This window comes from Mus caroli, chromosome 11 (genome assembly GCF_900094665.2).
Source record: "Mus caroli chromosome 11, CAROLI_EIJ_v1.1, whole genome shotgun sequence".
NCBI lineage: Eukaryota > Metazoa > Chordata > Mammalia > Rodentia > Muridae > Mus > Mus caroli.
This window is the reverse complement of record NC_034580.1, coordinates 16240757-16255165: the sequence shown is the minus strand read 5'-3', so window position 1 is coordinate 16255165 and position 14409 is coordinate 16240757. Positions and strand designations below refer to the sequence as shown.

The following is a 14409-nucleotide window of genomic DNA, read 5'->3' as shown; positions in this document are numbered from 1 at the left end:
AGGCTTGCTTGTAGCATCCTGCTTCTACCAAATAGGCATCACCTTAAATGGTCCACAGCCACGAGAGATGGGAGGAGCAGGGGGAGTAGGCAGCTTTGCCGATCTCAGCATTCTTGCCCCACATCTGGGAGGCGGGGGTGGACTGACTGACATCTGACCTAGGAGGATCCCCACTATAATGACTTGTGTTCCATGTGAGCAGGTGAGCCCAAGTCTGGTCTCATGGAATTGGCAAGGGCTCAGAGTGCAGGCAATGTATAAACCTATTGGAGACTTCTGCCTCTCTCAAGTGAACTCTACTCATGGTCAGAAAAAAAAAAATCTTGTGGCTGGGATCAGATACAAAACTGGATTTAGGAAAAGTCATCACCACATATAACTCTCACATCATGCCATCATTGACTCATTGTTTCATAGCATCTGAAATTATCAAAAGACTGAATCACACACCAGTTAAACCAGGAAGGATTTCCATCATATTTGCACATGCATTAAAACCAGTTTTTACCTCTGTATGGTGACCCAGGACCCTGGCTGCCCATGGCAAAGATTAGATGTGTTACAGACAGCAAAGAGTCTATATTTCATTGGTATATCAAAATTATTTCTTGACTCTTCAAAACCATTCCACACAAGATTTAGGACACTCATATTTTAAAAAGATCCAAATGGATTCAGTCACCCTTGATAACGTCCCTTATTTTTAGGCTAACATTCTTTAGTAAGGGCAAGGTCCATCAGCTGTGTTTCAGGTTGGTAGCCAGAAATTGTCCTGTCTGCAACCGCCTGTGGCTGGGAGAACTGTGGACAAGCCTCAGTTTTCACACCCAGCCTAGCAGAGGATAGGTGGAAAGGCATTTAGAAGCAGCAGTGACCTCTCTACAGTTGTAATTTGTGTCTCTCTGCTAAGGCATCATAGTGCTGCAGTGCCACAGGATCAAGCCTGAAGCCTACCACTGCATCTTTTGTTGTTGTTTTTGTTGTTGTTGTTGTTGTTGCTGCTGCTGGTTTTGATTTTTGTCGTTCAAGACAGGGTTTCTTTGTGTAGCCTTGGCTGTCCTAGAAGTAGCTCTGTAGACCCGGTTGGCCTCGAACTCACAGAGACCCACTTGCCTCTGCCTCCCAAGTGCTGAGAAGCTACCATAGCTAGGCTCATTTGTTCTTTCTTATAAACTACTATTTCATAAGTTTTTTTGCACGCGTCCGACTTGACCAGCAAGAATGACGCTGCAACAGGATCCTTCTGCACACGTTTATTGGGAGAGCTTGATTGTAGAGGCGAAGAGACCCTGAGTCCAGAACTGGTGCTGCTTATATAGGCCTAGGAGAGGCATGTCTCACACCTGGATTGGTTATGCACTATGCCTCATTTGCATGTTCCTCATCTGATTGGCTACTCTCTCTCAGTATCTCTCAGTACCTCATTAACATACCTCATTTGCATGTCTCACATCTGATTGGTTATTCTCTCAGTACCTCATTATCACACCTCATCTGCATGTCTCACATCTGATTGGTTATTCTCTCAGTACTTTGCAGAGCCTCATTATCATGCCCGGGCCAGGCAGTGTTTTGGCGAAAAACTTTACTGCATAAGTAAGCATTGGTTGTTTGCCCAAACTTATGCGTGGTGGCCAGCAGTAGCCTGTGCCACTCTGCAACGGCACATGTGGCTTCCCACAAAGTTTGAAAGTTTTTAATGTACAGACAAGTTTCCAAAATAAAGTAGTGGCCATCTACACACTTGTAAGCTAGTTTCATGGATTTTAACACTTGTCTCCCCAACCCAGCTCTTGACATATACCACTCCCTGCTAAACATATGGGACTGGTGGGCATATGCCTTGAACTTCACCCCCAATGACCCCTCCAGCTTCTCAAGAGCAAGGCCACTGCTCTGCTCTCTGGAGCACCGCCAGCACATCTGAGACTTCCCTTGAATTCACATCTAGTCCATAAAGTTTCCCAACGGTGTCATGACTATGCTCTTGTTGCAGGATTTTCCATGTCCAATCACAGTAGGGCAGTGGGAGGCCTGTGATTGGACAGGGAAAAGGAAGGCAGAGCTAAGAGTTGCAGAGAGACAGAGAACATCTCAGGGAAGAGAAGAGGATGATGGCTGCAGATGTCAGCCGCGTGGCATTACCAGTCACAAGTAGTTGTGGTATCATAAGGTTAGATTATTGGGATAAAGCTTTTATCATTATCAATTGGCTCTGAAATTATTGTATTGGCATCTTGTAAATTGTGATATTGATGATACATAAATCTGATTGGTTAATTAAACTTTAAGAGTCTTGATTCTACTGGGTAATTAGGTGTTGAGATGGCTGGCCATGGGGTATGTGGGGCATTGCATGGTAGCGAGAGGAACTTGCCCCCCACACACACACACCCACCCCACACCCTGCTGGAGAGATGGCCTGGCAGGAGCTCTGTGGTTCGTTGTGGCCAGATTGTTGGTGGGCCAGCAGGGATGTGGAAGTGTGGTCTGGCCCCACAGAAAGTTGGTGAGTTCACTTACAATATTTCCCACAACATGCTTTAGTTTCCCTTCAGTTAGATTCCACTGCCTTTGACTATTATAGCTCATTCATCTATTAAATGAAAGACTATGAGCATGTAGATGCAAGTAATTGCAAGGCTACTGATAGCACAAGACCATGTTGGCCAAAATCCTTGCATAAATGGGATAGATCTCTCAGCCCTGCCCTTATAGAGAAGCTACGGACAGTTGATAGTTTTGGGAAAAGAATTATTCCTTGTAGGAGGTGTGGCCAACGATAGAATTCCCATGTTCCAGTAGATGTTCTTACACCATGTATGTACCATGTATGTCTGGGCAGCACTAGCTGGATTTAATGATTATTTTTTTAAAAATGTGAGATTTACTGTGGGACATGTTGGGGATATACAAAGGACGTTGTAGGAAATGAGGAGTATAAATAATCACATTTCACTGTAGACATGTATGAAATTCTTAGAAATAAAGAAAGATTAAATTTACTTATTGATTTTATGCGTATGGATGTTCTGTGTGCACGTCTGTCTGTGCATCACACTGACAGTGTGAAAAGTATGATTGTTCACAAAGGATTGAAGATAGTCCAGCCTGAAGGTCTGTTGCCTAAGGAGACCTCCTTCCTAGATTGGCCAACTCTTCTGCCTGTGCTGTACAGAACAGACACACGGGGGTTCTAGGCTGCTTCACAGCCAGCCCAGCTCCATGACAGTGTGCACAGCCCACCTGGTCTCAGCTCTTCTGTGCTTGCTTGTTCTTTCTTCATTCCTTCCGTTTCCTTAGGTCGAGTCTCAGTCAAGCAGGACAAGGTCAGAAGCCAATGCTCCAACCTGCTGAGTCATCTCTCCAGCCCCAAGCAGGGGAAAATGAGAAGAAAAAGTGGTTGGGTCCTACGGCAGAATCACACAAATATTAATACCATTTGCTTTTCAGGTTGTTTTTAAACAGGCTTTCATAAAGCCTAAGCTGGCCGCCTTAGGCTTGCAGTGTAGCTAACGCTAGCCTTGAGCTCCTGATTCTCCTGCCTCCATCTCCCAAGTGCTGGGAATACAGGTATGCAGTACTATACCTGCCTTTCTTCATTTGTAATCTAAACTTTCCAAATTCTGCAGTCAAGTTGGGGACCATAGGTTGTAGCTGGTTAAAGGTATCCATGTATATCTCTCCCACTAGACTTTAATCTACTTCAATGAATTATTGTGCCAAATTTCTAATAAGATCTTTGATACTCTCTAATAGAAATTCTCTACTTTTCTACTCTATCTCCCCAAGCCTCTCCCCTTGTAGCCTTGCACTTAGAAAGAATGACTCAGAGAGAGAGAGAGAGAGAGAGAGAGAGAGAGAGAGAGAGAGAGAGAGAGAGAGAGAGAGAGAAGGACTCGATTAACAGGCTTTGTACAGCTAGTAATCTTACCTGGAGCTTTACCTTAATTCTAAGTTGTTAACTCACAACCCTTATACATACATCATAATTAAATAATGGAATGTGGAGGGAGGAAAGGGTCCTTTGTTGAGATTTAGACTCCTCAGCTGTTCTAGCCTCAGGAATATGCATCTTAGGTAACCACGGAAACATTCTTCACCACCACTCCCTGTAGGTGGGAGGTGGAGGCAAGGTCTTCCCCCATAGGTCAAGCAAACCTGGCACTCTGAATATCCAGGCTGCCCTCAAACCCTCAGTCCCTTGTCTTAGCCTCCCAAGTCCTGGCTCACAGATCTGAGCCATTATGCCCTACTCCAATTAGAAGGTGTGTGTGTGGGGGGGGGGCAGTTTGTTGGCTCTGTTGTTCTGGATTTTGGCTTGGCTTGTGGTTTTGAGACAGGGTCTCACTCTGTAGAGAAGGCTAGACCAGAACTTACTGTGTAAGTCCAGTTGGCCTTGAACTTAGTATCTAGCCCAGCCTGCTGTTGAACATTCCTCCTGCCTCAGACTCCTGAATGCTGGGATTTCAGGCATGAGCCACTATGCTTAGCTTTAACTCTTTCTCTCTCCCTCCCTCCCTCCGACAATTCTATGGGCCTTGCACAGGGATTTGCTCTCAGTATCTCTTTAAACATCTGACATATCATCAAATGAAATCTCCAATTCAAAGTTTCTCCCCAGGAGTCCTAGAAACCAGATTACTTACGTCTCCGCTGGCCAGCTCGTCTCTCCAATACTCCTGCTTCACCAGTCTTCTTGAAGAAAAAGAAAATTTCTGCTGACATACTTTAGCTGTTTCCTAAAACTAGGGGCAAGTCTTCTGTTTCGGTCTCATCCTGCCTCTTGCTCCATCCTGGCCAGATTCTTAGCCTCTGAATCATGCTTTTAAAAATAAAACAACTGCATATACAAGTGAGATCATGCAATGTTTTGTTTCATTTAACAATGTCCTTCAGGTTCGTATAGATTTCGCTTTTGGAATGGTCTCCTTTATCTATGCATCCACTGATAAGCATCTAATTTGGCTCTGTCTCATGGGTATTGTGACTAGAACCACAGATGTCCAGCTGGTGACATGGTTTGTTGAGTAAAGGCACCTGCCACTGACAATCCAAGACCCATTCCTGAAATCATCATGATGGAGGGAGAGAACAGACTTCTATAAGTTGTTTGGTATCCACAGAAGCACTCAAGTGCCCACACACACACTCAGTAAATGTAAAATATTAAATTCCGATATCCTTTCAACATGCTGATTTCACTTCCTTTGACCATACCTAGAATCCCTGGATCAAAGAAATGGCTTTTGATTTTTAAGGCCCTGCCACGTTGATTTGCATTTTCTGCAATGCTATACTAATCTGAATACCCACCAACAAAGTATAAAGCTCCCTTCTCCACCCGCCCTCATCAGCACATGCTTTTCAGCTCGCTCTTTCTGTAATTGCCATCCTATTCTTTCTCTTTATTCTAGACATTAGTCTAGGCTCCGTAACAAGGCTCTCTCTCTGAAAGGGATGAGGGGGCTGGAGAGATGGTTCAGCAGTTAAAAGCAGTTACTGTGTAATCATGAGGGCTACAATTCAGATCCTAGCCTCATGTCTAACAAACTGGAGGCCTGTGCTCTCCTAGAATTTCAGCTCTAAGGGGGATAGAGGCAGGAGGATAACTGGAAGCTTGCTGGCCCCAGGTTCAAGCAGAGCATACACAAAGCCCTGGGTTCAGCCAAGTCTGGTGGTGTTGTGTGCTGCTCACGAGCGCATGCGTGCACGTGCATACACACACACACACACACACACACACACACACACACACGTAAGTCCAGCGTGTGTGTGGTACAGTCAGGAGGATTAGGAATTTAAGGCTATCTGTCGTTACATAGAGAGTTCAAGACCAACTCAAAGTTCATGAAACTCTGCTTCAAAACAAACAAAACAAAATTTCAAAAGCCAAAAATAAGGAGGTTAGAAAGATGATTCTGTTGGGTAAGAGTTCAGATCCCAGCACTTGCTCAAAAAGTGAAGTGTGGCCAAGCACTTGTATAACCCCATGCTGTGGTGCAGAAACAAGAGGATCACCAGCCGAGCTCCAGGTTCAGTGAGAGGCCATCTCAAAGGAGTAAGACAGACAATGATAGAGCAAAAAACCCAATGCTCTCCTCTGGTCAGACATAGACACCAGAAAATAAATACCCCAAACCAGTAATTGTTTAACACCTAGATATAGAAGTATGGAAATAAACAAGGTGCAGTGACATATACCTGCGATCAGAAAGTAGAGGTATTGTGGTAAATAATATTACTTGGGAGTTTCTACTCTGCCTGGATCATTCAGTTCCCAGATAAAAGACACACACCAATATATTTATAAAAAGCCTTTAAAGCACTAGAGCTGGGTAGATATCGACCCTCTAAGCTATTTTGCCTACTTCCCTATCAATGACCCCAAGATATAACTTGCCACGTTCTGCCTAGGCTGCTCTTACTTGAACTGGCCAGCCTTTATGGCCATGTTTTCATGATTTACCTATCCCCTGGTGTCTTCTCTCTCCACCTTCTTTCCTCCCTCTCATGGTCCTGCCTCAGACCCCAAGCCCAGGAACTGAAACCTCACCTACCTCTCTTCTGCCCAGCTATAGGATATCTGCATCTTTATTGACCAATCAGGAATAACTTGGTGGGCAAGGTTACATAGTATCACTTTGATGTACTGTGAGGATCTTCTAGTCCCCTAGGCAACAAGGGCCAGTATTTAGCATTACAATACATACCAATAAACCAAACCTCTACATAGAGGCAGGGGAGATTCTGAGTTCAAGGCCTGCTTGGGCCACAAAGGAAGAATTTGTCAAGCACTAGCATGCAGTCAACAGCATGGCTAGTGGAAGTAGAGGAGAGAAAGGACATTTCAACACGAGTCATGGGGCTTAACAACAGATCAGACTAGAGAAAACTTAAACATAAAGGTTCACAGAGGCAGATCATCACGATAACAGTAACGGGCTGGAGGAGACAATCACAGATCTGATTCTGAATATGCTGAGCTGAGATGCTGCAGAATGTCTGGGTGGAGCTGTAAAGCAGGCAATTGGAAACCCACTTCTGGAACATGACTTCAGTCTTTTGCATAAAAACAGTAGCTTACACAAAAGGAGGCAGAGCAACCTGGAAATGAGGAACATGGGTCTGTAGGAATCAGTCATCCTTGCACAGAGAGGTAAACCATGTTCTGGGAAACAAGATAAAAATATGTATAGGTCCTCATCTAATGCACAAACCTCCCTCCCACCAATAAGCTCCTACTTCAACAAGCTGTACATGACAGCTAAATGGCTTCATGTAAGGAACTCTTTGCTGTCTCAACAATTGGACGTTTTACAGTTCCTCGACAGGACATATTGATTTGCACAGTTTTCTGTTATGGTATGCTTCAAAATTACTTTACTTCACATTGTCTTCCTCTTTAACTCAGCTGTGTACCTAACTAGGGTTTTCTTCAAAAGCAGAACAGGGAAAAATAAATAAATAAATAAATAAACAACACAATAAACGACTGCCAAGGTTTCCCTTTTTATCTGCTGTGGCCCAGGAAGATAGTAAATAAATGGCATTTAAAAAAAAAATCCATTGACCCATCTTTCAGACTGGCCAAACACTTGACTGAACTGCTGGTGTGCCAAGTCTGGAGCCCCGGAAGGGGGTGGTTAAAATCCCGCTTGTGTTTCAGCTGAAGTTACAGGGCAGACACGCCACCGAAAGTGGTGGCGTTAGAGCTCTGTTTCCCTGGGAGAGTTTTACGTCTTTAGCCTGCACACACCAGGCTTCTCCTCAGAGTCCAATGGACCCGCCCCAGAGGGCGCTAGTGCACGCAGTGGCTCACCCTTGGCACTGTGCATAGTGCCACCCGGACCCGCCGGTCACCTAAGGGTAAAGCTCTGCTAGAGTCTTGTACGTGCACACAATGAGACTTTCCCCCATTCACCCACTCCTTTGTCTCTGTACCAGGAAAGCCTACAGAGCCCTTAGAAGAAAGGATTTCCCGCAGGACGGAGGTTGGGTCGTTCCGGACTCCCTAGCGGAGGGCGGGCACCAACCTCCGAGGGCTCCCCTCCTCCACCAGCTGGGGAGAAGAACTGCCGAGGTGTTCCAGACGCTCCCCTCCCTCTCTCCCCGAGGCCTGGACAGTAGGACTGGAAGCTGCCAGGAGACAGGATTGGCCGATGGCCTCACGCCCAGTCGGGAGAGCCGGGCCTGCCTGTCTCTCACTCTCTTTGCTGTGCCTCGAGGAGGGTGGGAGAAGGGCGGGACCTGGGAAACGTCAGGGAGGTGGGGAACGGATATTCGGGGCTCTAATTGGTCGTAACATCGGAGGCGCGCCTACATGGGCGGGGCGAGCTCCAGCCCCGCCCTCCTTCCTAGGCTGCAGCCTCCAGCGTGCCTCCTGCGTTGCATCATCTCCAGCCTGCAGCGGCTCTGAAAGAAGGCTGGGCGCGGCGCGGTCTGCTCTGCCTCGGCTCCAACCCACAACCCACGTCTCTCTTTTATCTTTCTGAAAAGTGTTCCTGTAGGGACTCACAGAGCTCGGAAGCCGCAGCTGGCACAGGCCACTGTCTCCGCCTGATCCATTCATTCGAAACCGGTCTTTTCTCCAAGTTCCTTGAGTGTTACCGCTTAGAGCAGCGGGCAACGACATGGAGAAGAGCGGCGAGACCAACGGCTACCTCGACGGCACCCAGGCAGAGCCCCGAACGCCCGAGACGGCGACGGGCAAATCGCAGCGCTGTGCTAGCTTTTTTCGGCGCCACGCGCTGGTGCTGCTCACCGTGTCGGGAGTGTTGGTGGGTGCCGGCATGGGCGCGGCGCTGCGGGGGCTGCAGCTCACCCGTACGCAGATCACTTACCTGGCCTTCCCGGGCGAGATGCTGCTCCGCATGCTGCGCATGATCATCCTGCCGCTGGTGGTTTGCAGCCTGGTGTCGGGAGCCGCCTCCCTGGATGCCAGCTCCCTCGGGCGTCTGGGTGGCATCGCTGTTGCTTACTTCGGCCTCACCACGCTGAGCGCCTCTGCTCTCGCCGTTGCTCTGGCGTTCATCATCAAGCCAGGGGCGGGCGCGCAGACCCTCCAGTCCAGCAGCCTGGGGCTGGAGAACTCAGGGCCTCCTCCGGTCTCCAAAGAGACAGTGGACTCTTTCCTCGATTTACTCAGGTACTGCTCTCCACCCCGCCAAAGGCACGGCGGGAGACGCCACGTGCACTCATATCACCTAGAGTTAATTCAGTTACTGTTGGCCTTTAACACTAAATTTCATATTTACGTCTGGGCTACGTGCTGGCCACACCTTTAAAGACTGGAGGCCACAGCTTTTGGCTGGAACCGATTTTCCGTTAGGTGGGACGTTAAGGGTATACCTTCTCAGTTGTGCTTTACTCCTTACACTGGGCTCTCTCAGTTTTGTTTGTTTGTTTTGTTTCGTTTTTTAATTGTTCCTGTTTTCTCCCCTACATCACCCCCAAAGCTTCCAGGACATTGAGTGACTTTCGCCTGAGGAGCTATCCAGCTTGTAGTCTGAGGTTTTCTCTGATTCAGCCTTTGGTCTGGAAGGAAGTTGGCAATTTTCAGCAGAATTATGGATGTGTCCAAGAATAATAAAACTGGAGTTAGTTATGTGGAGCCCGTTGCCCAGCTACGTGACTGCCTCTCAGGCTTAGGACAGGTTGTGGACGTTCTTGGTCAGGATCATGGGGCCTAGCGTTATTTCTTTGTAGAAAGCCGAGATCCAGAGAGTTGAGACACACACACCTTTCTTTGCTTGTTTTTTTCACTCAGGAGTTGTATTTCATCCCCTGGGATGATAGAGTATAGTTTTCAAAGCTTCACCTCTCCATTTGAACTAATCCAAAGTTCACAAATGGGGAAACATCAGTCTACAGGCGTTTACTAATGTAACCAGGTTCGTCTGAACGAGGAGTCCAGCTGGCTCCCCTTCCAGCTTTCTGAGCTTTAGTGGTATGTTTTGTCTTGAGTCACTGGGCAAAGCTCCTCATTGCTGAGGTGGTGAAAACCAGAGAAGTCTGGGCAAGCGACTTGTCTTTCTCCTGTCTCCATTTCTTCGTGTGGAAAATATGACAGCTGTCTTGCCACTTCAAGAGTTTGTTCATCTAAAACAAAACAAAAAACCGGAGACATGGTATTGGGGGGGAAATCTGCTGAAAAAGACCAAAAGTTCCTGCAAACAGAGCAAGTGGAGGTAGCCTATGGGGACTTTGATGGAACTGTAGGCTTTGGTGCCTGCCAGGTGGCCTGGTAGTCTAAGAGTCTTAAGGTTTGAGACGTAACTGTACATGTGTTCAGAGATAGAGAACCCTACTGAAGCCCAGAGCAGCTTTGGTTTGTTCTGTCCTCAGGGAGAGAAGACAAATATGGGGTTTCAGGGTTCTTTTTGTAGAGCCATCTGTGGCCCAAATAGGAGTATGATGTTCATCTGTACCTCTCTATGGTAACACAGGAGCCTTAATGGTGTTCCTCCATCTTTGAAAAAGGAACTGACCAGTAATTGGGGGTAGGAGGAGTGAGAACCACTTTATGGCCATCACCCCAAGAAAGGACTTACAACTTACTGCTTTATGGTCGTGGTTTTAGACCCAAGCCCTTCTAGCTCCTGCTTTCAAAGTGAATGGTGACCCAGTGTCATGTCTCAAGGATCAGTATAGGTGTAATTTCTCAGAGACAAGGGCAACCCTTGTTGTATCTCCCCGGAAGAGCTTTCCCTGGCCTGTTAGGATGGGGTAGTATTTTCTAATGCTTCTACTAGCTAGCTGCACTTGACCTAGAAGTTCGTGATAAAGGCAGGGCAGTTGGTGCAATCCTGCTTCCAACCCAGGAAATATAGGCAAAGATGAGGGCTGAGCGTGTTTGGGACACTTAGGAGGCAGGGTTTGAGTCCAGCCTGAGCTACTAGTGAAATCTTAACCAAGGGCAGGGTTTACGCTTTAATGGTAGAGTGATTTTATGGCCCTAAGTTTGACTCTCATGGGGTGGGGTGGATTAGGAGATCCATAGGTCTTCTGCCCCATGGTTCAAGGTTTGCCCATTCTCCAAGACAAAATGTATAGTAATGGCAGTATGTCCTGGTCTACAGAGTGAATTTCAGGACAGCAAGGGCTACACAGAGAAACCCTGTCTCAAACCCCTTCTTTCCTCATCCTCCCCACACCCCCCAAAAAAATGAGATTTCACATTCTGGCCCTGGCTGTCCTGGATCTAGCTCAGGCTGGCCTTAAGCTTAAAAACTACATATACACAGTATCATAATGAGCACAGCTGTGCAAGCCCACCATCCCCCAGGCCTTCCTCAGCTCCCATCCTTATAGGGGGTACCAAGATCTGAAAGGAGAACCCTTTGTTAACTAGCTCTGAGACAATAAACACCGGGGCTGATGAATACTTAGCAGGTATACATACTATGCCGTATCCTGTTCTGTAGTCTTTGAAGTTCCTGCAGACTTAGTAAAGAATTTTTTAACTTAAATAAAAGGAAACACTTCTGAAGCAACAGCAACAAAAAAGAGCAAAAGTTCACTACTTTATATTCTTATATAGGACGGGGAAACACACACCACCTTGACAATAGATCAGAAGGACAAACCACCCCAAATGTATACAGAAGAAACATTTTTGAAGTTTTCCACACTGAGCTGTTGTGTGTGTGTGCAGCACAGCTGAGCTCTCCATTTGCCAATCCAGATAAGCTTCACACCTGTTTGCCTGTGAAAGTCGTGTATCCAAGTGATGTGTTGCCACACTGAGCAGGCGCGTCCATTCACTCTCTCCACATTTGGCCCGAGGGACTGGATCTCTGGGTTGAACAACACACTCCGTATTTTTGTGATTTCACTTTAGCCCATAGTAAGAGACACTTTTTATATTATGACATCTCATATATACATGCCTCAGGCCCGCACTCTCAAACCACAGCAAGTTACAACAGGGTTTTAAGTGTGGTAGATGATTGCTTCTAACATGCTGATAAAGCCAGTGAGTTGGTTTTGTGGCCAGCTCACGTGTAGAACGCTTTAGCCTAGTACATCAATGGTGTTCTGTATGTAATTCAGGTAAACTGGGATGTGTGTAAATCTGGATGCAATGAAGAGTCACATCCCAGGGTCAGAAGCACAACCCAGCTGGGCATGATGGGGCAGCCTGTGGAAGGCAGAGGCAGGAGGACTGGCTGTGAGAAAGCATATCTCAGAAAAACAAGAAACACCTTATGCAGAAGGACGATTTGGCATTTCAGGTCTCAGAACAGCATGTGTGTTCTGCACAGTAGGGATATGCACTGATCATGTGTAGTTATTTAAATGAAGTTAAGGTCGGTTAGAGGAGGGCTCTCTAGGATGCACAACCCCAACACTGCAGAAAGGACATAAAGAAGCACTCGCCTGTGATCCTTGCACTTGAGAAGAGCAAAGGTTCTAGGTCATCCTTAGCTACATAGCCACAGGCTAGCCTAGGATACATGAGACCCTGTCTCACAATAGAATAATAATACATTTACTTTAAAAGTATGTAAAACTCCCCCTCTAGCCCCTCTCTTTGTCCTCTCTTCTCTTTCCTTTCTTTGTCTTCTCCTCTCCTCTTCTCCCTCTCTCTCTCTCTCTCTCTCTCTCTCTCTCTCTCTTTCCTACCTTCTCTCTTTCCCCCTGCATTTCTATAATAAAGCTCTTAAACCATAAAAAAAAAGTGTGTAAAACTTTAATTTCCTCGGTTGTATTGTTAGCTGATTATCAATGTCTAATCTGGGTGTTTCCAGGCTATTGGCTTCTTATTTGAGGATCTAAAATAAGGGCTTACAAAATAGCAAGGACTCGAAAAAAACCAAAAACCAACCAACCAAACAAACAAACAAAAAAACCAAAGAAAACCAAAATAGCAAGGGAATGTTATTCAAAAGCTAAGTGATAGTAGCAGTCAGAAAGAAAATATGCTGCCAAGTATGACAGGGGGCCACATGAGCAAATATATATATATGCTCATATATATATATATATATATATATATATGCTCATATATATATATATATATATATATACTCCCTATACAGCAAGGCCCTCAGCTACTGTCTGAGTAATCCTTTGGTGGGGTTCAGAGGAAGAAGGGGGTACTGAAAAAATAGCTCAGCAGTTCAGAGCACATGCTGAACTCTTGAAGAGTACCCAAGTTAAGTTCCCAGCATCTAAATGGTAGGCTCCAGCCAGCCATCTGTAACTCCGGGTTCAGGGTATCCAACACCTTCTTCTGGCCTCTTTAGGCACTAGGCACACATATGGTGCACACACATATACATACAGACAAAAACTCATGCATGTAAAACAATAAATAAAAGGAGGAGTAGTTTGAAGTACATGCTTGCTAAGGTGCATAGCGTGGGTGGCTCTGTTTTACCTGACAGTCTTTTGGTCGGCATTGATGGGTGGTGCTGGGGGCTGTTATGATGCTATGTAAACCTTTGTTCAGTGTGCATATTCTTTTCTATAGCATATCTAACTTTAATCATATGTGTTCCCAATTAAGCATAGATATAAGATGGTAAGCAGTTTTACCCTAAAAGTTCATTCAGAGGCCACAGTTTGTCTTAACGCTCATGCACAGTAGAGAGATTGGGCCTCTTACCCTCCTACAGGATATATTGAGAATACATTTGAATAGGTCTTGATTGTGTTTGATGTTCATTGAGGGGAAGAGAAACTTAATCCGTTTTTTTGTAGTGGAATGTGCTGTGGCTTGATGCAAGTGGAGAAGGACTTACGTTGCTAACAGATTGCTGGGTGCACCATTCAGAGGAGTGTGTGTACACAGGATATGTGGATATGTCACCACTGGGCAATACACATACAAGTACTTCTCTTGAGCAGGGCTTGTCCAGATTAAGCACAAAGGAAACAGATGGACTTCATGGCTCTGGGCCTTGGGAGGGTGAAAAATCACCTCTAGCATCTTTTCCAGCTCAGTGTCCTCTGTGTTGAAAGCTTACTAAGAGAAAGTGCTTAGAGACAAAGCTGTAAAGGAAAGAAACTTCTTGCCTGGCAAGCAGCTGTTGCTGCGGTGCAGGGGTGCTCGGGCTAAGATGAGCATCTGTGTTGGAAAATCTGAGTGGAGAGTTGTGCTCTTCCCCTGTACTCCTGGCCCTGGGAGCCAGCCAGGGGGAGGCCCTCCCAGCCCCTGATATACAGCACGCAGGACACTGGAGGAAAGGAGTTTTAGATGAGTCCTGTGATGGTTAATCTTGGTTGTCAACGTAATCAGATTAAGAAAAAAACTAGGAAATTATTGAGGGGTGCTCCTAAGTGTGGCTGTAAGGGAGCCTCCATAGATGAGTTTCCAGATCATGAGTTTTCCGATGTAAGGGATGGTCTCGTTCACTGATGGATTCCAAATCTGAACGCACTGTTAGGGGCTCTGGGAGTGTG

At 46.2% G+C, this 14409-nt stretch overlaps 1 protein-coding gene across 1 annotated transcript in view; it reads left to right on the top strand.

Moving 5' to 3' along the window:
• The first annotated feature begins 8393 nt into the window (after positions 1-8393).
• Positions 8394-14409, top strand: part of Slc1a4 (solute carrier family 1 member 4) — a 29208-nt gene continuing 23192 nt past the window's right edge. The window contains exon 1 of the mRNA XM_021176313.2: positions 8394-9148. Within this exon, the coding sequence (XP_021031972.1) occupies positions 8634-9148 (515 nt within the window). The 5' untranslated portion in view covers positions 8394-8633. The remainder of the gene's footprint in view (positions 9149-14409) is intronic.